Source organism: Hypoxylon fragiforme (genome assembly GCF_022984875.1).
Source record: "Hypoxylon fragiforme strain CBS 206.31 chromosome Unknown GGS25scaffold_8, whole genome shotgun sequence".
Classification (NCBI taxonomy): Eukaryota; Fungi; Ascomycota; class Sordariomycetes; order Xylariales; family Hypoxylaceae; genus Hypoxylon; species Hypoxylon fragiforme.
In genome coordinates, this window is record NW_026054763.1 from 2,439,605 (window position 1) to 2,462,278 (window position 22,674).

General features: G+C 47.8%; 8 protein-coding genes across 8 annotated transcripts; 3 read left to right on the plus strand and 5 right to left on the minus strand.

Annotated features, from left to right (window-relative positions):
• Positions 1–124: 124 nt before the first annotated feature.
• On the minus strand, positions 125–1,374 carry GGS25DRAFT_504752 (uncharacterized protein). Its single transcript, XM_049262161.1, has one exon. It carries the CDS (start codon positions 846–848, stop codon positions 294–296), a length of 555 nt encoding a protein of 184 aa, XP_049114119.1. The 5' UTR covers positions 849–1,374; the 3' UTR covers positions 125–293.
• Positions 1,375–2,663: 1,289 nt separating this feature from the next.
• On the plus strand, positions 2,664–3,581 carry GGS25DRAFT_426342 (uncharacterized protein). Its single transcript, XM_049258611.1, has 3 exons — positions 2,664–3,064; positions 3,168–3,329; positions 3,403–3,581. The coding sequence occupies exons 1-3, from the start codon at positions 2,740–2,742 to the stop codon at positions 3,489–3,491; spliced, it is 576 nt and encodes a 191-aa protein (XP_049114120.1). The 5' UTR covers positions 2,664–2,739; the 3' UTR covers positions 3,492–3,581.
• Positions 3,433–6,355, plus strand: GGS25DRAFT_426358 (glycoside hydrolase family 17 protein). Its single transcript, XM_049258612.1, has 2 exons — positions 3,433–3,612; positions 3,845–6,355. The coding sequence occupies exon 2, from the start codon at positions 3,904–3,906 to the stop codon at positions 6,268–6,270; it is 2,367 nt and encodes a 788-aa protein (XP_049114121.1). The 5' UTR covers positions 3,433–3,612; positions 3,845–3,903; the 3' UTR covers positions 6,271–6,355.
• Positions 6,356–7,522: 1,167 nt separating this feature from the next.
• Positions 7,523–8,966, minus strand: GGS25DRAFT_504756 (uncharacterized protein). The gene has a single exon (XM_049262162.1). It carries the CDS (start codon positions 8,224–8,226, stop codon positions 7,582–7,584), a length of 645 nt encoding a protein of 214 aa, XP_049114122.1. The 5' UTR covers positions 8,227–8,966; the 3' UTR covers positions 7,523–7,581.
• A 284-nt stretch (positions 8,967–9,250) lies between these two features.
• On the plus strand, positions 9,251–10,337 carry GGS25DRAFT_524851 (uncharacterized protein; the record flags this gene model as incomplete). The annotated part of the gene is made up of 3 exons (XM_049264680.1): positions 9,251–9,685; positions 9,785–10,187; positions 10,276–10,337. 3 exons carry the CDS (start codon positions 9,251–9,253, stop codon positions 10,335–10,337), a joined length of 900 nt encoding a protein of 299 aa, XP_049114123.1.
• Positions 10,338–10,881: 544 nt separating this feature from the next.
• On the minus strand, positions 10,882–11,736 carry GGS25DRAFT_524852 (uncharacterized protein; the record flags this gene model as incomplete). The annotated part of the gene is made up of 3 exons (XM_049264681.1): positions 10,882–10,986; positions 11,128–11,466; positions 11,617–11,736. The coding sequence occupies 3 exons, from the start codon at positions 11,734–11,736 to the stop codon at positions 10,882–10,884; spliced, it is 564 nt and encodes a 187-aa protein (XP_049114124.1).
• Positions 11,737–12,856: 1,120 nt separating this feature from the next.
• Positions 12,857–17,239, minus strand: GGS25DRAFT_534256 (P-loop containing nucleoside triphosphate hydrolase protein; the record flags this gene model as incomplete). Its single annotated transcript, XM_049265746.1, has 4 exons — positions 12,857–13,997; positions 14,099–16,695; positions 16,767–17,084; positions 17,192–17,239. The coding sequence occupies 4 exons, from the start codon at positions 17,237–17,239 to the stop codon at positions 12,890–12,892; spliced, it is 4,071 nt and encodes a 1,356-aa protein (XP_049114125.1). The 3' UTR covers positions 12,857–12,889.
• Positions 17,240–18,326: 1,087 nt separating this feature from the next.
• On the minus strand, positions 18,327–22,330 carry GGS25DRAFT_504769 (glycoside hydrolase family 92 protein). The gene is made up of 6 exons (XM_049262163.1): positions 21,544–22,330; positions 20,409–21,471; positions 20,333–20,357; positions 19,734–20,242; positions 19,612–19,629; positions 18,327–19,553 (listed from the first exon to the last, which is right to left on the minus strand). Exons 1-6 carry the CDS (start codon positions 21,695–21,697, stop codon positions 18,971–18,973), a joined length of 2,352 nt encoding a protein of 783 aa, XP_049114126.1. The 5' UTR covers positions 21,698–22,330; the 3' UTR covers positions 18,327–18,970.
• Between the last annotated feature and the right edge of the window lie 344 nt (positions 22,331–22,674).

A 22,674-nucleotide genomic window follows, 5' to 3' on the forward strand; every position in this document is an offset into this window, starting at 1 on the left:
TTCCAGCTCTAGCCCTAAAGTGGTAGTTATGGCTCAGAAGCGGAAGCACTGTGTAAGCGAGGGTCCGCCGCGCCGGATCGATCGCACCAAGCCTGAGTGACAATACTGCGGCTCTCATTGGTTGGCTTACAACGGCCCGCATGTTTACTGTTAGAGAAATATCTAATTGCATCCATGGATGATGAATATTCGTATCCTATCAACGATGTATTATTCGCCGTAAGTTCCTCGTGATTTGGGTCATCTAACCCTTACACATCATTAATCTCTCGATTACGTATACCCAGGTAGTCTCATGCCTGCATCTCTGCAGCTACCTCCTCAGCACTGGTCGGAATGCGTTCCGAAGCAGAAGGATAGTCTGCGCTGGCCTTGCCTCTCGTGCCCTTCTCAACCCCCTCTGGTAAGTCAGCCCCCTTCTGGCGAACACTATCACCGACGCTCGCTCCCACCCCTTCTAAGCCCGCATGCTCTTTCTTCCGTCGGTTAGTGTGGTCGCCATGTAGGTCGCCGTGCATCTCAGCCGACGATTGCCCTTGGATGGGTTTCCCGAAGCCAGTGTGAACTGCTTGAGAAGTGGTGCCGCCTAGGGTCTCAGCAGGGTTGATAGAATGCTGGAATTCGTCGTTCGAAGCCCCGGCCGAAGTCTCTTCTGGTCGGGGTTGGAAGGTGTGCTCGCGTGGTGCAGTACCGGGAGCATGGGTCTCCATGTGGAACTCAGGGACAGCATCATTACCAACGAGGACGCCGGGCTTGTGTCCGCTGGTAGTAAGGGGCTCCGACGGTGGCACGCGGCTGCGGAACTCACCCTGGTTGATCATCGATTCGACGTTTCGAGACGCGGACATTGTGATTATGGTGAATGATTTGGTTTAGGCTGCCAGAGGTATCAAACAGCGTTATTGCTAATTTGAGTTATGGCTTTGGTGTTTTTCTTCGGATTACCATTGTAAAGGAGGTGCATGTTCCCTAGCTAGGAGCTGCGGCTGCAGAGCTTCATATACCAACTTACACACCATCTGCGACAAGGTATCTCTTCATTACATTATGATATGAAGTCATATATCGGTATGGCCTCCAAAGAGGCAGAAGAATCGAAGAACTTGAAGAAAGATGACGTCACAGAGAAGCAGCATGTTATTACAGAAAGGGGATTTTGTATATGTTTGGGTAGCAATTGGAAGGAAAGGGGAATATATGAACTCAGATTTATGGAGTGAGTGACACAAATGGCTTGCTATTTCTTAATATGCTAGATTTTGAGGCAACATGTTGTGTTATCTGGACATACGTCATTTTTAGATATCCTCACCCCTTCAAGTACATAGTACAGAAAAAAGATCGAGGTCCGGTATTAACCACGATTGTTATGCCAATCACAATTCTTTAGTCCTCAAGCCACAAGATATTGTAACCTCTTACACATCTACCAAGGATGAAGTCCAATCTTTCAACCAAATAGTTAACTTGACACAGGGAGCAGTGGAAGACTTGGAGGATGTCTAATAGCTACGTCATATGTGGCTAGTAAATTCAAGCTTTTTGGCGAATGGGGCTGAGCAATAGGGCTGAGCACGACTAGCTTCAAGCACTGAGTTCAATGTTGAACATTGCACAATCAAGTTGAAACGTTCCACTACAAGTTCAAGGTTCAGTGGTCTGTGCATTTGGAGTCAATCGAACGTTGAATGGATCAAAATTGAAGGTCATCAGTCACTCAAAGTAACCTGCTATGACTATCAATGAAATCTTACTGTTTATTGAGGGTTTATGTAGAATTGGCAAGCGTAAATAAGATTATATCGTGACCTATTAAGAATGGGCGTCAGTTTCCAGGTGGCTGGTAAATATGTACCTGGGTAATAGTTAGATGCATTTGGTTGATCCGCCAACCGCTCGGATCTACAAAAGTTTGGAAATGCCCCTCATCTTGTCCTTTGGTAAGCCAACCGTTGAACCCGTTGAATCTCAGATCGACGTTAGTTAAATTTTGGATTTTTAACGGTTTTAACAGTGCACCACTTTAAGTTTCGCACAAGCACTTATAACTAATTGTTCTAGTGACCATTGGAAAACGTTCAATATTTGCCTTTGATAGGCAATGTACAGGCAATGTCCCTAAGAGTTACACTAATTCGATCAACTACGATGGATCCTCGACTCCTGATAACATATCTACCTAGGTGGTGGATTAGGCATTCAATCATATTTATGTATGTTCGTATGGCATATGTGCTGACACATGTGCTTGGTGGTATTGATCAATGGATCGGCAATGGTTGCTGGGCCGAAGTGATGCCATTCGTGATATTACCCTGGCACGCTTATATATGGATGTACCTTGGTACCTTGGTAGGCAATTGGCTGGTTCGCAGATACATCTAACTGAAAGCGTTTAAAAGCCGATTCGTTTTAGAGTTACATAGTGATACTGATGTCCCAGGGTGGTAGGATAATAGCAACTTTATCTTTATGCTTGCAGTAAGAACAGGGGGCAGAATCCAACGCAGGAACGATACCAGTTAAAGTTACAAGGATTGGGGGAATTGGGGGCAATAGGTTAGGCTACTCCGGGTGGCCAGGTCAGTTTATCGTCACTAAATAGTTAGTTATCAACTTTTTGGCAGTGAGATCAGCTGGAATCTGTACCTATTACCGACATAGTATTGTACCTACCTACATGGTACCCTACCTAGTAGGTTAGTATGTACCCCAGATGTTGCACGCACGACGGACCTTATGCGATACGAGCCCACAGATGGGAGGGGTCCCTCTTTCAGCATTGGTGTCTGGTCACTCAGGTGTCTTAGACGTCTTGGACTAAAAAAAACATTGAACGAAGCACTTGAGACTTTCAAACTTGTAAATACGAGAAACGTTACAACCCATTTTCTATTCCGTGCACACTATCCTAAATCGTACATATCCCCTTGCTACAGCCTGATTTCATTCTTGTCACAACTAACCAGCACTGCCACTCCTTTCTTCAACCCCCAAAAAGAAGCTGAACAAGCAAAATCCAATTTGGAGGCTTCTGTTGTGCTTCCCTTGTACTACCATCTGTGTAGGTAAGGCCGGCGCATCCTAATTTACGACGTACAAAGCGCCCAGCACAGCCCTCGATATCCCTTGGGGTGACCAGTTTGGGATGGTTAACAGAGAGACAGACAGACCTACTTACAGGCAGACTGACAGGCAATTCTCGTGTAAGGGGAACAACTTGTTACAGTCGTTGGTACAATTCATTCGGCCCATAACACCACATACCACATACCACATACCACATACATACCACATAATCTACATACCCAATCTACCTACAGCACTCGGTGCGCAAGGGATTCCCAAACCACTATATTTTTGATCAAATGAAAACTAATATCAATACCTCGAGGAGAACAGCCTATCTGTTGTCATTTATGACAGTGTTGTGCCTCTGCTTCTGTGGGCCACTTCGACAAGTTCAACGCCTTGGTCAACTAGTCGCATAGCGGGATAGGACCATAGTAACATCGTATAACAGGGAATTGTTTAGTTTGAAAACAGGTTCATACCCACTTGAACTTATTCATCGTGGTTTTCCCTAGATTAGTATACATATCTAAAGTTATAGTAAGTATACCCGTCTATTATGCATTCATTTACCCACTCCGTCACTCAAGGACCTATCCACTGCCCACATTGTACCAAGAATATTACCTAGTACTACCTACTAAGTGATCTGAATGGTACATACCTCCTACCTTCTTACCCAAGGACACACTTGATTTGTCCCTCGCCTTTTCTTTCTACCCAGTATCCTTTTAGAAGATCGTACATACCTGTTGACCCCCACTAATTCTAGGAGAACGAACGGCCCTTCTTTTCCAGTCCTTGGTTTGGGATCTTTCCTTCCTGAAAACCATGAATCGTCGTTACTCGTTTGATTCTGACCCAGGCGAGAACGCCCCCCTCGACGATCCTAATGATTCACACCTTCATAACTCACATTCCAATCAACAACATCACTATTACTACAATCAACAACATCAACACTCTCCCTCCCGTATTTCCCGTACCTCTTCACCAACGTCACAAGGTCGCTTCTATCAAGACTATCCCTCCTCCTCTGCCGACTTGGACTCTGATCCAGCGCACCACACTTCTCCCTCGAGGGCACGAGCATTAAATCACCCTGGTGCCCACCCCGACTCTGCATTTAATAGGCTACGGGAGAGTAGAAGATATAGCCGACAAGCTGGAACTGGCGCTGGAGTGGGAGCAGCTGCAGGCGCCTTTGCTGGAGGAGTTTATGGTACGACTGACCCGTCCTCATCAGGACCAATCCCGCCGCCTCATCGACAGAATAGCGTAACCACTTGGGCGCCCACTGTGCCCCAGACCAACGTCACTCCCGGTGCCGACAATTTCAGTGAGACTGCCGCTGGTGGTATGTCAGGACTTGCTATTAGTGTTGCTGAAAGAAACGCCCGGGAAAGTGGAGTAGAAGCCATGAGGCAAGCTCAGGCATATCAACAACCATCTCAACCATCACAGTACCCTGATGCGCTTCAGCCGCCGGCACCACCACAACACCGTGCTTACGACGGACCTCAGGGCTACGGATATGATCGGGGCTATGACCCGCCCCCAGGTTACGGCGTTAACCCCCACGGACCACCTGCCCAAGGGTACAATTCATCTGCTAGCTTAGCTCCCATGGGGGCTGCAGGCATGTCTTCCTCTGGCCAAGGCACGCCTACGCGAAGTTTACACAGCCACGCTAGCGACCCGTTTCGAGATCCCCAAGTGGCATTTGGCCAACGGATGGACCCCAATTTTGGCCAATTTAACCCAAATGATATCGACGACGATGGGGATGACGGACTCGAATATGGGCGCTCCGCTCGGAATAGCATTCTGAGTATAGGAGGGTCGAGTGGGGGTCGAGCTAGCAATGGTGCCACGGCTGGCGCGGCAGGCGTCGCTGGGGCTGCGGCAGCCGGTGGAGTGATGGGTGGATTGATGGGAAGAAACCGAACTAGTGCTATCAACTACGACCCTGTGCAAAATGCGAGCGCGACTGGCAAGATTGGTGGTGGCGCAAATGATTACGAGATGGGGCTCAAGGCAGAGAAACCTTCAGAGTGGTTGTCAAGTCAAAAAAGCAGCCGGAGAAAGTGGAAATGGCTCATCGGGATCGTGGTCGGCCTTATTATCGCTGGTGCCATTGCTGGCGGCGTTGTTGGGGGCATTTTGGCCGCCAAGAACAAACAGAATGGAACGAACGGTGGCCAATCGGCCGACGATGATACAGCTAAGAACGGGGACCTCGACATTAATTCGAATGAGATCAAGGCGTTGATGAATAATCCCAACCTACATAAAGTATTTCCAGGCGTCGACTACACGCCCATCAACGTCCAGTATCCGGACTGTATTAAGAATCCTCCTTCTCAGAACAATGTCACCCGAGACATCGCCGTTCTCTCACAGCTGACCAATACAATTCGTCTGTATGGAACAGATTGCAACCAGACAGAGATGACGATTCACGCTTTAAGGCAATTGAAGCTTGAAGACCAGATCAAGATCTGGTTAGGTGTATGGCAAGACGAAAACAACACCACGAACACACGTCAGCTCAGTAAGATGTGGAATATCCTAGATGAGTATGGAGATACCCATTTCAAGGGCCTCATCATTGGTAATGAGATTCTATTCCGGGAGCAGATGACTGCTACAGAGCTTAGTAACCTACTGGATACAGTGAGAACAAATTTGACTAAGCACAGTTGGAACCTCCCTGTGGCGACGAGCGATCTTGGCGACAACTGGGATTCGCAGTTGGCTAGTATGAGCGACTACATCATGGGCAATATCCATCCCTTCTTCGCCGGTGTTAACGCCAAGGAGGCCGCCTCCTGGACGTGGCAGTTCTGGCAGAATAAAGCAAAAGACTTTTTCAAGACGGAAACAGAAAAGAACGTCATCTCCGAGATTGGTTGGCCTACGAAGGGTGGCACAAATTGTGGCACTGATAGTGTCACCGACTGTCCCAATGCGTCCGTGGCTGGTATTGACGAGCTGAACACGCTCATGGAGGACTGGGTCTGCCAAGCCCTCAACAATGGAACGAACTACTTCTGGTTTGAGATGTTTGACGAGCCCTGGAAAATCAGTTTTGATACTCCTGGCAAAGAGTGGGAGGATCAGTGGGGCATCATGGATGTCAATAGGAACCTGAAGGATGGCGTCAAAATTCCCGACTGCGGAGGCAAGACGGTTTGAGCAAAAAGGAAAAAAAAAAAGTCGGACAGCTGATTAGGCACTCTAATTATGTGCCATGAGGGGCCGAGTCGGTTTTTCTGCCATCATAACCTCTGATTTGATTAGGCTGGCATGATCCCCATCGACTGGTGCCCCCCCCAGGGCTTGGAACAGGGCTTGCGATGTGTCAATGGGCTGTATTATATCCGTCTCAACGAGATCCGACGTACGCAAACCACGAACTACCTACCTGACCGATCGAACACCGGGAGTAAGATACGCCCGAGTCCCTTGTTGCCGGTGTTTGTGGGTTTCTTTCCAAACTAATTATAATCTCGGAGGCTGCGGGTTTTTAAACAAAGTAGAACATTAGAACATCAATGATTGGTATGATTAGGCGGCAAGGAGGACGAGTTCGCATCAACGACCGGCGTACACTTTTGACGTTTGTGACGGGAATGGTTTCACGGTTTCACGGTCGTTTCGGTGTTTTTGCTTGTTGGTTGCTGGTTGTTGGTTGTTGTTTTTGAGGCCCCCTTTTTAGTTAGGTATATATTACACGGGGCGCATGTCTGTCTGTGTTTACACAGCATAGATAGTTAGTGGTATTAGAGCTTCGAGTTGGAACGGTGCCCCCGCATCGACATTTAATGTCTGGGGCGTCGCGGCTTACTCGCTTGCTCGGTTTATGGTAGACAGAGACACAGACAGACAGAGAGATGGACGAGTAGCACTTTTTACACGGTATTACACGAGCTCTATCGGAAGATTCCCGATGGGCTGGGCTTATTATGACATTACTTGAAAAGAATAAAAGTAACTCCTTTTGCATTACTGTTTTATCTTTGTGACGTTTGATTCGTGATATGTTAGGGGATTTATATCTACGAGCAAAAGTCCCCGCCGCGGAATAGGGGCTACGCTTACTAAATCCATGCGTAAAGGGGTACCTAAACATTTTTATGATTCTATATATATTAAATATATATAAGTGTAAGTCTATCCATAAATCTAATTCTATAAAAAAATAAATAAACATCTGATAATGTGAACAGAATGTAAACAAGAAACAGATTTCCAATTGCTAAAAAATACCCTACCCTAACCGAATGGTATTGCTTTGTTTCCTTGGTCTTCGGGCGTTGCTGAGCTGTACGAAACTCGCGACGCTTGCCTGCCTAGTAACTACGTAGGTAGGTAGGTAGGTAGGTAAGTACGTGCAGAGGTAGACATACATACATATATAAATAAAAGGTAGATGATCAGGTAGGTGTATGTATATATATATATATATATATATATCCGTATATATGTACAGGCCACTCAACACGGTCAAGAATACAGGGCCCGGAAAATGCCCAGCGACTCCCACTTCTCGCGCAGCACATCGTCGCACGCGGCGCCGAGACCTAGGCTGCGGCGGGGCGTCTTCTCGTGGTCCTGCGGTTGCGGGATGGCGGTGATGGTGGTGACGATGTTCTCCCGCTTCTTGCTGTAGCACCAGCAGGATCCGGATCCGGATCCGGATCCCGACGCTATCTCTACCTTGACCTTTTCGAGCACGGACAGCGCGTCGCCGAAGGTGATGTGGTCCGCGATCGAGTACGGGTTTACCGTGAACTCGGCGTAGCAGGCGGGCGAGCACAGGCCGGCGCGGAGGGTGGCGGGCTCGGTGTAATCATCATCGTGGTCGTCGTCGCCGTAGTTGGACTCGGTATCATCATCATCATCATGATCGTTTTTTATCTCCACTACTTTGGGCGTTTGGATGGCGTTGTAGTTTATGTTCTGCGTCATCTTCTCGACGATCGCCTTGATCTTGCCCTGGATGTCGCTCTTGGTGCGCCGGTAGTAGTTGAAGGGACGCGCTATGGGGCTCACGTTGCCGCCGCCGCCGCCGCCGCCGCTGCTGCCGACGCTGTGGCCGCGCTGGAGGGACGGGTGGTATGGGGTCGGGATGATGCTTAGGTATGGCATTTTTGCGGTTTCAAGATTTTTTTTCCTTTCCTTTCGGTGTTCTTTCGTGGTGGGGAGCAGAAAAGTACGTTTCTTGAGAGAGTGGGAGGGAGAGCCGAGGATCGGTGAGTTGATGGTGGGTATACTTACAAAGGTAACCGGTAACCTACCTGACCTACCTAAGTATGCAAACAGTATTTCAACCGCCTGGGTTCTCTCTGATGGCTCTCTGTCGAAGAGATCTTACTTTCAACGGATGGCGTATGCCGGATATGAATATATGAACGAACGAATGAATGAACGTTCAGTTGTAAAAGTAAAAAAGGCACGATAACCTCGAGCGAACCTACTGACCTAACTGGTAAACAGAGAATGTGTGTACCGACCTGGTTAGGTAGTATGTAGGTGGACGAGGAAACACAGGGTTGGCTAGTTCAGTGGTTAGGTCGTGGTCGGCGATGGTATTTGTATTTGAGCCATCCGCAGTGATTACTTCTCTCCTCGACATGCTTGCTAAGGGTGTTGTTGTTCGAACAAAGATGGGATGGCAAAGCCCATTGTGTCTTTATCTTCTGTTCAAGGTCATTGTCTGGGTTCTAGTCTATGAGGCTTGGTTGATACATCCACGAACAATGGGTGTGTAAGAAAAGGAATGAATGAAGATAATGTACATTGACGGCTCAAGCTTCAATGCTGATTTGTTTCACGTTGATATATTTGATATATCAAATTGATATATCAAGTTGATATATAATACATACATAGGCACAAATATGTACTTCGTATCTTCATGAGGTTATGCGGATAGTGGCATCCATCCCGGTTACAATGACGTCACATGATTTGGCGTTATCCTGGCCGTTGGTTTGTGCTTGTACCACCTATTGCCAGGTACCACCTAGTAACTACCTTGTTCTCCAATTCAATGCTTTAATCTCAATTCCCTTTCTTAATCCCCTTTCTTCTTCAATATTCTCGTAAACTTCTCTGCAAACACACTATAACATTGCAAACGAAACATTTTGACCGACTTCCACAACACAATATGGGCGCACCACTCGAAGCATCCTGCTCTGATGCGGCTGGCACTTCATCATCGCAAAAGCGCAAGGCCACTGATTTCAACCCATATTCCAAGAGTTATTCCTGGCGGCATGAGCCCAATGAAGAAGAGGAGGAAGAAGAAGAAGAAGAAGAACAGAGACCTACGAAGTCGAGAAAGACAGCAGAACCGACCGAAAAGCGTCTAAGAAGATTCCGCCCCAAGGCGCCCAAGGACTTCCACATCATATACCATCGAGCGACAAACCAGAAGTTCTTCGTCTTGGAAAGAACTCGTATGGGCACTGACGAGTGTCCCGAGGAAACCGTCGAGCTCACCGGTTCTACCGGTAACGTCTACCACGTCCACATCTCCCAGAATCCATCTTGCGACTGCTTCCATGCGCAAAAGGGAAATCAGTGCAAACACATCATATACGTTAGTTCCCTCCCCCTAACCTTAGCTTCCTCCCTTGTTTGCACCCATAGAGACCCACCCCCCCTTTTCCTCCCAACCTAACAACATCTCGCCGTCTAGGTAATGTCCCGCGTCCTCCGCGCGCGGTACGACCTAGTCTACCAGCTCGCGCTGCTCCCCTCGGAGCTGCGCTCGATGTTCTCGCGCGCGCCCCCCATCATCGAGTCGCCGGACCAGAACCGCAAGTCGCTCGACGACGACTGCCCCATCTGCTTCAGCCCCTTCGAGGACGACGACGCCGTCTACTGCCGCGCCACCTGCGGCCAGAACATCCACAGGGCGTGCTTCGAGATGTGGGCGGCGACCAAGCGCAAGAGCGCGAGGGACACCGTCACCTGTCCCATGTGCCGCACCCCCTGGCAGGGCGACGATGACATGGTGAAGAAGATCAAGAACACGGGGGTTATTGGGCCCGAGGGCTATGTCAATCTTGCTGGCCAGCTGGGCATTAGCCGCGTGAGAGGTAAGTCATATTATCTGGGGTTGGGGATTAGGGGGGGGTCCTTGCCAAGACACGCAGAGCTGTGCTAACATGTGTGTCCATTTCATAGATCACAGCACGTATTACGGCGGCCCACGGCGTTATGGATTTTACGAAGATGAAGACTACTAGGTGTTGAGGGATGTTGATCGTGAGCTTCTTGGCCAGCTTCGCAAGTGCAGCAGCTGGCTTTTACTTGCGCTGTTTCGGACACATTGTCTTCTCGCCTTTCTAGCAGCGAGTTGCATGATACGAGTAAGTTGTGTGAGTTACATGAGTTAAGAATCTCCTATTCGATGGCAAGACTTGCCAAGTCAAATGGCATCATCTGCTCACTCGTTGCTCGACCACGCTACGGTGACGGGGCAGTCTGCTGGGCAGATCGTTGATGCTGCTTTGCGACTAGTTACGCCGTCTATTTATTTTCAGTCTCGGGTGTATTCAGTGAGCGTCCATGCGATTTGAAAACACATAAGTTAGAGGCTTATTTATGCACGTCGAGACGATCCAGCATTACGTAGCACTATGATAGATCTAGCTACCGCGATAGCCGACCAGCTCTTGCAGTAAGGATCAATACAAAAATTGCACATGTATCACACTTTCGAAAGTGGTCTGTACACAGTTGTAGCAGAAAGTATTATATTTCTCTAACAAATAATAAGTTATGATACGATCACTCAACCTTCTCCCGCTCGGCCTTAAGCTTCTGATCTTCCGCCTCAGTTTTCGGAACCGTTACGAAGTTGGGAACGGTCATGGCATTTAGTTTTCGAAAAGCCTGTCAGCTTGTTAGCGACCAATTACTACTCATCCACCCTCGACACCTTCCATCCTCCCACCCCGTCGTCATCATCAAGCCACAAGCCACAAGCCCACAAACTCAGTTCTCAAAGTAAGTAAAGTTAAAAAAAAAACTCACCTCACTAACCACGCCCTCCGGCAACTTATCATTCCACCTATCCTCCAGCCTCTCGATCCTCCCGTCGCCGCCGACACTGATCCTCACCACCGAGGTGATCGTCTGCGCCGTCTTGACCGGGCCCCGCAGCGTGTACCTGTTCTCCAGCTGCATCTCGATCGGGTTGCCGGCCGACGTGACGCGGTGGCTCTGTATCTGGATGGGGCGGAAGAGCGCGGGCAGGCCGTACCACTGCGCGGCGAAGCGGTCGTACCCCGCGGCGCTGGTGATGGGGTCGGCGAAGAGGGCGGAGGGGGACCAGAGGGCGAGGTGTTTGAGGGTTGGGTTGCCTGAGAATAGCTGTTTTTTTTTTTCTGTTAGTTTTTTATTTTTATTTATTTTAATAGGTAGGTGGTAAAGAAGAAGCGGAGGGGGGGAGGGGTGCCCGGTATTGGATGATGACCAAGAAAAAAAAAAAAAAAAAAAAAGAAACGAAAAAATAAGCATTACATCCAACACGCTCCCCACAAGCAACCTCTGATCCGCGGACAACTTGACGCCCGGCGCCTCGTTGATCGTCGTGTTCTTGATCTGGTATGCCTCGAACGGGGGACTCGACGACGACGACATCTTGTTAGAAAGTAGTCGTGACCTAGATACGACGGGGAGAAAACTCCTGGTGGCTGAGGCTAATAAGGGGCGGGATGGTGGTGCGCGGAGGAGGAGGAGGAGGAGAAGACGCATTCCACTGCGTTCGTTACCTATGCGTATGTAGGTAGGCTCGGAGGTTTTGAGTTAATGTGTGAACGTGTTGATAATCTGGCTGTTGTGGTAGGTAATACAGCAAAAAGTAACAATAATAATAAGGATGAGATATACTAGTCAGTACATACTCACTCACTCACCATACACCATACATCAACCACCAAAACTCCAGATTTGCTTCTCCCACGCAGTTACTTATACCCCCCTTTCCAACCCAACATCATCCCGTCATCGACTCTTTCGAAAAACTCTACCAAGATACCTAACCTAGGCTACTTACTTACTTACTTACCGAGGTACCTTACATAGGTAGTGACATATGCAGTAAAAGTACATACCTATCTAACCTAGTGCCTACCTACACTTTGAATCTGAAACTTTTCATCATGCCCAGATCTACATACCCCTATCCTGATGTGCCTTTGACGTCATGACATACTTCACCATCGGGGAAAAGAAAACCACAAACGTACTTACATACCTCCCCCTTACTACTTACTTTACTACCGATTGACTTATGTAATTATGTATCTGAGCATTCAATGTCCAATTTGATAATCAAAAGCTACGCACCTTACTTAGTTATCCATAACATGCCTCAACTTCCTTCCTGTTAGCTATACTCTACCCTTACCTCTACGCCGACACCTTCCAATCTTGTTCATGTCCAGACGAGAAGGAGTGTCAATCAATTAGTGATACGATTACCAGACTTACCTTGGCATAATATAAGATAACGCATTGCTCATCACCAGATGAATAAAACCATGGCAGTTTTGTAAAAGACCTAAGAATGTTTCAATTATGGTCATCGTGAGTTTTTATAGTGTACAGCGTAGCTCTAAGCGAATATGTGCGGAACCATTGGTACCATCAACTCATATTCCACCATAGCCAGTGCCACATACAATCTTGATCAAAGCACCGCAAACAATAAGTATCAGCGTAACTTCAATGCCACGTAAAACTAGGTAATCAATGCCTTACTTAGGCCATTACCCATCCGGCAGTTCAGCAATCAGAAGCTTATCAAGTCTTCCTCCTGCATATCAACAAGCAAATCCTCAGACTGACCACCCTCCTCTGCTTCGTTCAGTGTATCCTCCTCTATCACGATCAGTGTACCCTCCTCTGCTGCGTTCAGTGCACCCTCCTCTATTTCGTTCGGTGTCTGTACTTCTGCTTCTGAAGCAACCACATGCGAAACACTCGCCAATTCCCATTCAGCTGAGTCACATAGGGGCTTATGAGGCTCATCCTCATCAATTTGTAATTGTTGTAGCGACTTTATTAGCTTTGTGCGCTTACGTCCCAAAGCGGGATGGCTATGGGTGACGGCTGGCTGGCGATGGACAGGATTGGCAGCTGTACCCTCAACTTCCAGATGTTGTGGACGGCATCCAAGGCCCTGGTGGCCCGGAGCGATTTGAGTAGCTTTACCCTTAGAGGAAGGTATAGGCTTAGAAGTAGTTAGAGACTTAGGCTCTAACAAAGCCAATGCTTTGACACTATCGTCAAAGGCCACGAGACCATCATCTCTTTTGGGAGACGCCGGAGCTTTGTGTTCGGTAGTAATGATTTCTCCAACACGACGCTTGCCATTTTCGTCAATCGTAACCTGACGAAAACTGTCCTGGATTGGCTTGGGCGACGACGGCGGAGCACGGCGTTGGGCTTCTATCGCCTGTTTCCAAATTCTCTCGTCATCGGCGCGGGCATCATAATTAGCCCAGGTATAACCTTTTCCAGTCCCTGAATGGACAAAGTTGGGAGGGTTGTGAGTATTTTGTCGGCTTCCGTTGTACCCTAAGCCACCTTTATAGCCGTACGGCACTTGCTGGGCTTGAGCTTGAGCTCGATCTCTGTCCTCCTTCTCTTTTGATGCTGCTGCCATTTGACGCTCTTCGCGGGTGATAAATGGGCCTTCGAGGGCTCGGTTATAGACAAGGTTCAAATTTCCACTCTCAAGGGTGGCATTTTGTCTTCGGAATTCGTCATGAGAAAAGGCACCTGTGAAGACTGCACAGGTGCATAGACAATGCTCACCACATAACTGCTGGCAACGATGACCACAGTTAAGGATCCGTTCGCATGGTTTTCGGCAGACGAGGTTCTCATGGGGCATCCTAGAGAAAACGATGTTAGATATAGGCCAATGGAATTTCAGTTGAAGCCAAAAGGGGGAGGGGGGGTGAGGGAAAAAAAGGAACAAGGTCTTGAAGCTTACCAGTGGCATTGACGTCCACATGCATGGCCACATTCTAAAACGTCAGGGCACGCTGCATCACAGCCGCCGTGACAATTAACCCAATCTTCAGGATGGGACATGTATGTGGTTTTCTTGTGCTTCTGACATGTGATTGGCAAATAGCTCTCGCTGAATCGTCCTTGCTTAGCAAAGACATCGTAGACCTTCCCCCACATTCTGAAGGAAGCATCGCTGGCAAATGCCAAATTTCTCATATTGCCAAATATGTAGAAGCCCCGACGTGCTCGACTGATGGACACAACACCACGATTCTCGTCCTGAAGAAAGCCGGCCTGATGGGGGCCGTTGTAACCGTTGCTTCGCACCAACGATAGAATGACAATGTCATTCTCTTCTCCTTGGTAAGAATCCACAGTGAAAATGTTACTGAATTGTCCCCACTGTCCTCCAAGCTTACTCTTGAGCAGGGTTGCAATCTTCTTCTTTTGACCGCGATAGAAGGTCAGGACAGTGATCTGGTTTGCCTCGACTCCATTCATCAAAAGATAATCTATGAACTGCACGATCATTTCGGCTTCAAGGATGTTGTACCTGCTCAGGTTCTCATCCATTCCTTCCATCCAAGTATGACTGAAAAAGAAGGATGGCACGGCCATGCCCGGAACGGGGGGTCGAGAAGTGCTTTTTGTCACTACCGGGTGATCCTGTAAGGCCGGGTAAAACGGGTTTAGCACTTGGCGAAGCGAAGGAATCATTCTTCGTTGCATGTTTAGTACGGTGAAAGGCATTTTCAGATTGACAAGCCTTTCGAACATCGAGATTCGCATATTGTATGGCTCATCTGCTAGCCCAGGCGTGTCGCAATGGGGTGCCAGCTGTTGGTGATCTCCTACAAGGATAAGTTGCTGCAGTGAGCCATAGAGGGCGGAAAGAATGTTGGCTTCGCGAGTTTCGGCAGCCTCTTCGATCAACATCGTTCGCGGTCGCAGTGCCGCGAGTAGTCCACGATATTTGCACAAGCCTGTGGTTGTGCAGCCGATGATATTGATGTGCCCTGCCTTGATGCATTGCGTATCCTTGTACCACCGGTTGATCTTGAGATTCTTGGTGATACGGACATTGTCGGCAAGAATGTGGCGAAAGTTATCACCATATAAGGACAGTAATTGTTTCTGCCATTGCTGATAGACAGCGCCGCGATACTTAGGTTCAATGTCCCACAGATTCGCACTTTTACTTTCTCGGGAGATCGCCATGTCATCAGCAGCGTGGTTTCGAACATTTGCGCCAGTCCAGAAATGCATAATTGGGAGAAATTTGCCTTCGAGCCGACCGGAATTCTCGTCCTCATCGAATACATAATCGTCGAGCTCAAGATCCAAGTCCTCCAAGTCAAGGTCTACCTTATCATCATCCTCCTCCTCCTGAAATTCAGGGTCCTGCTCATATTGTTTCTCCACTCGTACGAGTTGGTTCCCGAGCCAATGTGATAGCAGTCCGAGAGGCTGAGCAGAATGAATGGGCTCCGTGACCCATTCATCTTCGCCCTGGAGGGATGCAAGCTGACCATCCGATATAATGCCCGCACGGCAAAGGATTTCCGGGTCAATTAGGCCATCAGGAAATATGCCGTCGATGATGTGCTCCAGCTTCGCAACGTTCTTCTTGCGTGCAGCCTCCAATGTCTTCATATCTCGGTCTGCGCGATGCGTGCCTGGTAGTACATGGCGACGTCGACGACGGAGATTATACATGCTATGCTGCTTAATGAGGTCGTTTTGGGTACGACCACCGAGACGAACAACGTTAGATTTCGCATCAATTAGTTGAGTCAATAGTTGGTCAACCGCATGATTCGTTTGGGCGGCAACAATGATGACGTTGTTGTCCGATCCTCTTTGTGAGTGCAAGAGGATCTTCAAGGCTTGAACTGAAGTAAAAGTCTTGCCTGTGCCTGGGGGACCTTGGACAATCGCAAGCTCCTTGGTGAGAATACGATGTACAGCACTAAGCTGGGAATTGTCCAAGTTAGTATATTGAGACAGGCTACTGTCGAAGCCATCAAGCACAGGATAGTCTCGGAGAGGCTCCTCGACGTTCCAAGTCTTTGCATCCAACTCGGTTTTTGACATAGACGCCGAGTTCGGAATGTGATGGACTAAGGAGTGAACATCCATCTTGGGATTTTTCTCAACATACTTTGCAGTACCATCATTTCGGTCGGCGTGGACAAGGTACTTGTCGAGTGGGGTCGGTGTATTCGCAACATGCTGCAAACCGATCATAGCATGCCGCACGGCTTCATAATAGCCATAGCGGGTCTCGATCATGACGAGCTCTTCATTGGGATCAATGACAGCGTCGTCCAAGTTGGCCCATTGGAAGTGTATGGTGGGGGGGTTTTGGTCTAATCCATCCCGAATGCGATGATCGGAAATGACAGCTGGCATACAGATGGTTTTGAAACCATCACTAACAGTCGAAATAGCGACTAGGGTGCCTACAGTGAGGCGACGAGTCTGGGTCCAACGTATCTTTTTTCCAGATCTCTCTGTGGAGAATTGAACTTTGCACATAGGACCGAGACGGGTCATTAGGTAGCCTTGGACAAAAACCTAGACACCAGAAAGTAGACTTGTCAGTAACTACAAGAAGGAATGATATGGTTTGAAGCAGTTTGTTTTACCTTGGTGTAAATGCAAGTCTCATCATCGTCCTTCATATTAGGGTCCATCTTATACTTCTGAATGGAGTAGGAAAGCATGTTCAGTCCTTCCTCTCTCTGCAGGCGATAGTGAGTCTCAAGATACTGGTTCTTGCTCTGCCAAGGTTCTTTCCAGGTATTGGGCAACACGCGCTCACGTCCCGCGCCATCTTTAGGGCCAGCATAATCAACCAGGAGTTCTCGACCCGTAGGTAACTCCGGATATGCTAGCCATTCTTTGCCAGGACTTGACTTCGGAAGTTCAAAGTGAATGTGTTGCCTGATGGTCTCGAGCTCGTTCTAAGAATGTATCATTAGCAGGTGACATAATGAAACGAATGTAAGGTTACTCGAAACATTACTCGAAATGTGACGGAAATGTTACAGGAAACAAAAGAATAGCATACCTGACCACCCTGACCACCGGCTTTTTCGGTGTTGCTGGAACTAGCCATGATTCATGGACGTTCCTGGTTATTTCGATGTCGATAATAGTTTTGACAATCGTCTAGACAATTATTGAGAATGTAACCTTGTGTTCGATAAAAGGTTAAGAGAAGGGCAGAATAGAAGGTGAGCTAAGAAGATGCGGAAGTTGGTGGTGGTTGTGCGTTGTATGTTTGGCAGGTGGAAAAAATAAAGAAGGTGTCAGCGGTGGAAAAGTATGAAATAAGTATCTGTGTTCCTACTAGGGACCGAGGTAGGTAGATAGGTAGGTCCTGGAAGGGAAGCAATCAGGTACTATAGAAGGAATGGCAGCTGCAACAGGTACTGCCTAGGATGCCTAAGGTACCTAATGTTGAAGGTGGAGCCTGGCTACTATGTAAGAAGACGACGAGCGGTGATGAGAGGAAGGTGGGAGTATTCTGCTATGTAGAGAAGTTCACTGGGAAAGTACACGTCACGTCACGTCCTACTATGTGTGTACCAAGTAGACGTGTGATGCGTGTTTGGTGATATGTAGGTTCAGGGAAAGCACCTTCCTATACCCTAATATTCTTGCTGAGCAAGTACTATGTAGATAATAACAAGCTCTGAAGGTAGGTAATAAACAGTTTTCGACTTGGAAGATATGAAGGTGATGAAGACGATGAAAGTTGGCGGGAAAGTAGGCATGTAAAAAGGTTGTCAAGAGGAGAGCGAGAGCAAGTTGAAGTTGTGCGAAGGTGCAAATATGGAAAAAAAACTTTTTGAAGTCAACATTAAATCGCGGTTGTGGAGGACTGCGGCTCTGGATTGCGGCTGTCAGAAAAGGCAAATATCGACTAGGGTAATTAATGTTTATTCAAGGTTGTGTGCTCACGCGTAACTGCAGTTCTCTAATATCAATATAACTAACCATGCGGATTCTGAGTATTTGGTGCCTGGCACTTGCCCTGGCAGTTGCCCCCTTATCCATAAGGTTACAACCTTGAGGGCTTGGGAATACACACTCGCTTAATTTATTATATCCTTACCCAGACGGTCCTTCCAAGTTCGAGCTGTACATATATGTATATGTTCACCTAAGGCATCACATTAAGTAGGTACCCTAGGTATCATGTCAATGGCTAATTCACCCATTGGCCTCCCTTCTATGTTGCCAACTCTTTTGTTCACATAAAAGCTCTTGAACTTCACTATTCTACTGTATAAACCCGAAACCATGAGTCGGGTACGAGCATGAAAGGCCATCTACTGATCCATTGGGCAGAGAGACGCAATGCTTTGTTTTCCAATGGATGCGTTTGCACATTGGCAGCTTGCTATATCCTCACCGCCGACCTCAAGTTTGCTAGGTACTCCTTCGAACCAAACTTCACGTTCTTCATTAAGGATATAGTTGTCTAAGATTGTGGAATATATGGGCTTTATATATCTGGCCTGGCATAAGTTATAATGGTATCTGGTAATATATCGTTTAGTTTTGACTTATAATGATATGAGAGACTGCCTGTCTTGAACATGAGGACGGTCTAGACGTTGACGTTAACTATACATTGACTTAGAGGGGGCTGTAGAAGAGGGAACCTCACTCCAGTCCAGTAAATCGTTTTAATTGTTGATAAAGGGGGAAGTAGGGTATAAATACACTCTATTACCTAATTTGTAATTAGTCATTATTTACTGGGTAGCTTAGCTAACGATACGCCAGGTAGAGAGCCTATTGTCGTTGAAAATAACCCAACATCAACACCACAAAGGCGTCACGACATTGCGTCGCCCCAACTCGGTGGTCGATCCTCCACCTTAGTCCCCCAGTCAGACTCCTGGCTTCCCAGCACCAGCTCCATAATCCACCCCTCGTTGAAGAACGCGTGGCCAATCCAAGATTTGGTCCATGGCTGCCCGTTGACGGTAACGCTCTGAATATATATATTCTCGTAGCTTGCACCAAATCCAACCGTCTTGATCTGTGCCGTCTTCCCTGTCAATGGGCTGGTGATGTTCACTTCTTGGAAGAACGGTGCTGATATGAGATACACATCTTGCCCCGCTATGGGGAACAGTCCGATCATTCCAAATACCACGAACCCACCCATCGACCCGGAGTCATCGTTACCTGGCAACCCACCATGGGTTGAATTAAAGGCAGATGGAATATAGGTGTGCAGCCGCTTAGTAGACAAGCCGGGACGACCTGCGTAGTGGTATAGGTATACAGTTGAAAAAACAGGCTCGTTAGAGATATCAGCCAGCCCTGATGTGTGAAAGAAGTCGAGACGCTCAACAAAAGGTTCTTCACTGCCCATCAGTGTTATCAAGTTCGACATCGACTGAGGGACAAGGCTAACGCATCTATTAGTCTTATGATGTGTTTAGTATGTGTGATAGCACATTCACTTACAATTGATATTGCCATATACTATCAAAATAAAGCGTTAGCTTTCATTGTACAGTTGTAATGAAAATGGGTTCTCAGTTATGTAGCATTGACTCAACGTCAAAAAGGGGGGGCAAGAGACTAACCTAGCTTCAAATGTTTCGCTAGGATTGGTGGTAAGTGAACAAAAGCTCGCAAGTACCGAGCACGCGATAGGGTCCTGGTATCCCCATGACCCATTCTGATATTTTGGCTGAAAGAATCCCAAAAACGATGTATCATTGCCGTTAATGATCGAGTTCTGATCCGATTTCCATAAGTTTCGCCAATTAGCGCTCCTCGTGACATACGTCTCGTACAAATCGTCTCGCCCCAGCCCCTGTGCTAATGTAGCAAGGCAGTAGTCGTTATAGGCATATTCCAGGGTCCTCGAAATGCTACGCGAGTTCGTTCCGAACCCGACAGGGTCGAAGTCCAGATACGGGATATATGAAAGGTCCTTCCAGCTCTGCAAACCACCTCGACCGTGAAACGCCCACTCTAGTGGTTCGACTTCGGCATCTTGTATAATTGCCTCTAGCGCCAGGTCCCAGTCAATTCCTGTGAGGTTCTTGATGTAAGCATCAACGATAACGACATCTGCATTAGAACCTCCCTGATAACTGGGTCAGCATTCCATGAGACCTCTGTGGTATTGAGCTTGTATCGCAAGAGTGGGCCAAGGTAATAATATCCAAGTCCTTACCTGAGTCCAGCCATTGCTCATTGACCTAGTTATAGGTTAGCCCGTGAGCCTTGTTACATATAACGAAATTCCTTACATATGACAGTCGGGTAGCCAGCCCTCGTGCTTATAAATATCCAAGAGTGAGTTGACCATTTGAACCTGGGCGCTCGGATCTAGGATGGTAAGGAGCGGATGTTGAACGCGGAACGAGTCCCAAATGCAATAAAAAGAATCAAAGTAAGGGATCCCACTATCCCAGTACGGGTTCTCATCCGTGTAATTCTGGGGAGATATCATCGTGCGGTACAGCCCGCTCCAAAAGCTGGTCTGGAACTCTTCGCTCGCACCGCCAGCATCGATAGAGACCGGGCTCAGTTTTTCCCGCCACGCGTCCTCAGTCTCGGCCACGAGTCTGTCAAAGTCTGTGAGAGGCTCAGGTATCTCCTCTTCTGCCCGTCGGCACGCCTGGTCTTCACTGATGTAGCTGATTGCCACTCTGGCGGACACGGTGTTGTTCGCCAATCCGCTAAACCTGACCCATGCGCCAGCCTCTAAGTAAAAGAGGTTGAAACCGCGGGTGACGAACAATTCCTTTGGCTCCGTGCCTCCTCGATTATTGACCCAGACACCATTATCGAAGATTTCGCCGCCGAAAAAGTCTACGCAAAAGTGCATCACATAAGATCCGGCTCCAAAACTTGGGAGGAACGTGCCGTTCCCTTTAAGCCTCCCGCTGCTAGGATCTACGCTGACGCTGGCATTTTGCCGGCTTTTCCATAGGTCTGTGAGATCCAGCAGTACCAAGGGATGCTGATCGTCTCCGGCTGGAAATTCGAACCTATATAGAGCCGCATGCTCGCTCGAGGTCATTGTCGCCTTCACTCCGGACTCCAAATCTATCCCAAAGAAGCCTGGGCGGGCGACGACGGACTCTTCGACATAGTGGGTAGCTCTGTCGCTAATCAAGAACTTGCAATTGTTTACCTCATCTCCAGGACAGAGTTGCGGAAACAAGGGGAAGTTTCCCAGACTTGGATTGCCGCCTGTGCCGCTATCATGTGTTGGCGAAAAGCCGGTGACCCTCGAACCGTCAGTTGAAAAGCCCCCCGTATTCTGGCCATCTACATCTGCGACAGGCTTCGCTAGAGCATAAGGTTCTATGATACATTGTTTAGGCGTTACATATTTCTAAATAGGTACATACTTTATTCAAGGTGAGAGCAACTTACTTGTAGCCCCTGCGAATACATTTCCTCCATTCGTACTGCCAATGAGTGGATCAACGAACTGGAGGATGTCGGCGCACAGGATTAAGGTAGGGAGGATGAGGGGAATGAGGAGAATCTGCTGCGGGGTTGTCCAGGGGAACAGTCGGCGCGTCATCTTACTGTCTCTCAACTTACCTACCTACATATGTAGAGGAAACTGGCGACAAATGTTGGTGAAAGATACCGGAAGAAGAAGAGGACAATTCGAGGGTTCAGGTCGAAATCAATACAATCAATGGCTTGCGACCTTCCTAAAGGAGGAGAGGTCCATATCGAACAAACCCCTAGATCAGATGCTTTGCTTTGTTGGTTTGTTGATCTTCCTAATCTGCGGAGAATCCTAGTACGGCACGTACTCGAAAGTAGCATTCCGTCTTGGTCTCAACAGTGAAGGCCTGGGAACTCCTTCTACATACATATGTAGTACATGGCTGGTAGATCATTACCAATGATAGCACCTACCTACTTACATACTTAGGTGATATGCAGATAGCAGCCACTGAATGTTGTTACAATATTCAAGTTACCTAGGTAGTTAAGCAGTTGCTCTCCCGTTTGCCTCTTCTCAGGATGGGTAGGAATTATACCTAGGTAGACCTGGAGATATCATGAGTTCAATGCTCAATACCAGACGGCCCTCCATATGAACGCAGTAACGGAGACAACATTGAAGAAGGGTAATTGATGAGTACATACATGATCCCTACATTAGGCTACATAGGTATGTAGGGTAGATTGTTTTAGTTGCATGATTTTCAGGTGGAATGTACATATGTGCATGGCAGGAGACTGCCGCCGTGTCACATCCATGGATGACTAAGAAGTGGGTACCCCTGCTGTTGTTTACTTCAATTCAATTGGACATCGCAGTAACTACATAGATCTCCACCCGTGATTCTTAATCGTTCATCCTTAATTGTAGTCAATTGTTCATCCTCAACTGTTCATCCTTAACTGTTCATCCTTCGCACAAGGATGACATCTCACACACCCATTCCGATCACAATCTACTAATCATGCCTACCTAATTATTGACCATTTCGTGGAACTCACCTTCAACATTGCCCTTGCATCCCCCGAGCAATTGAAGCT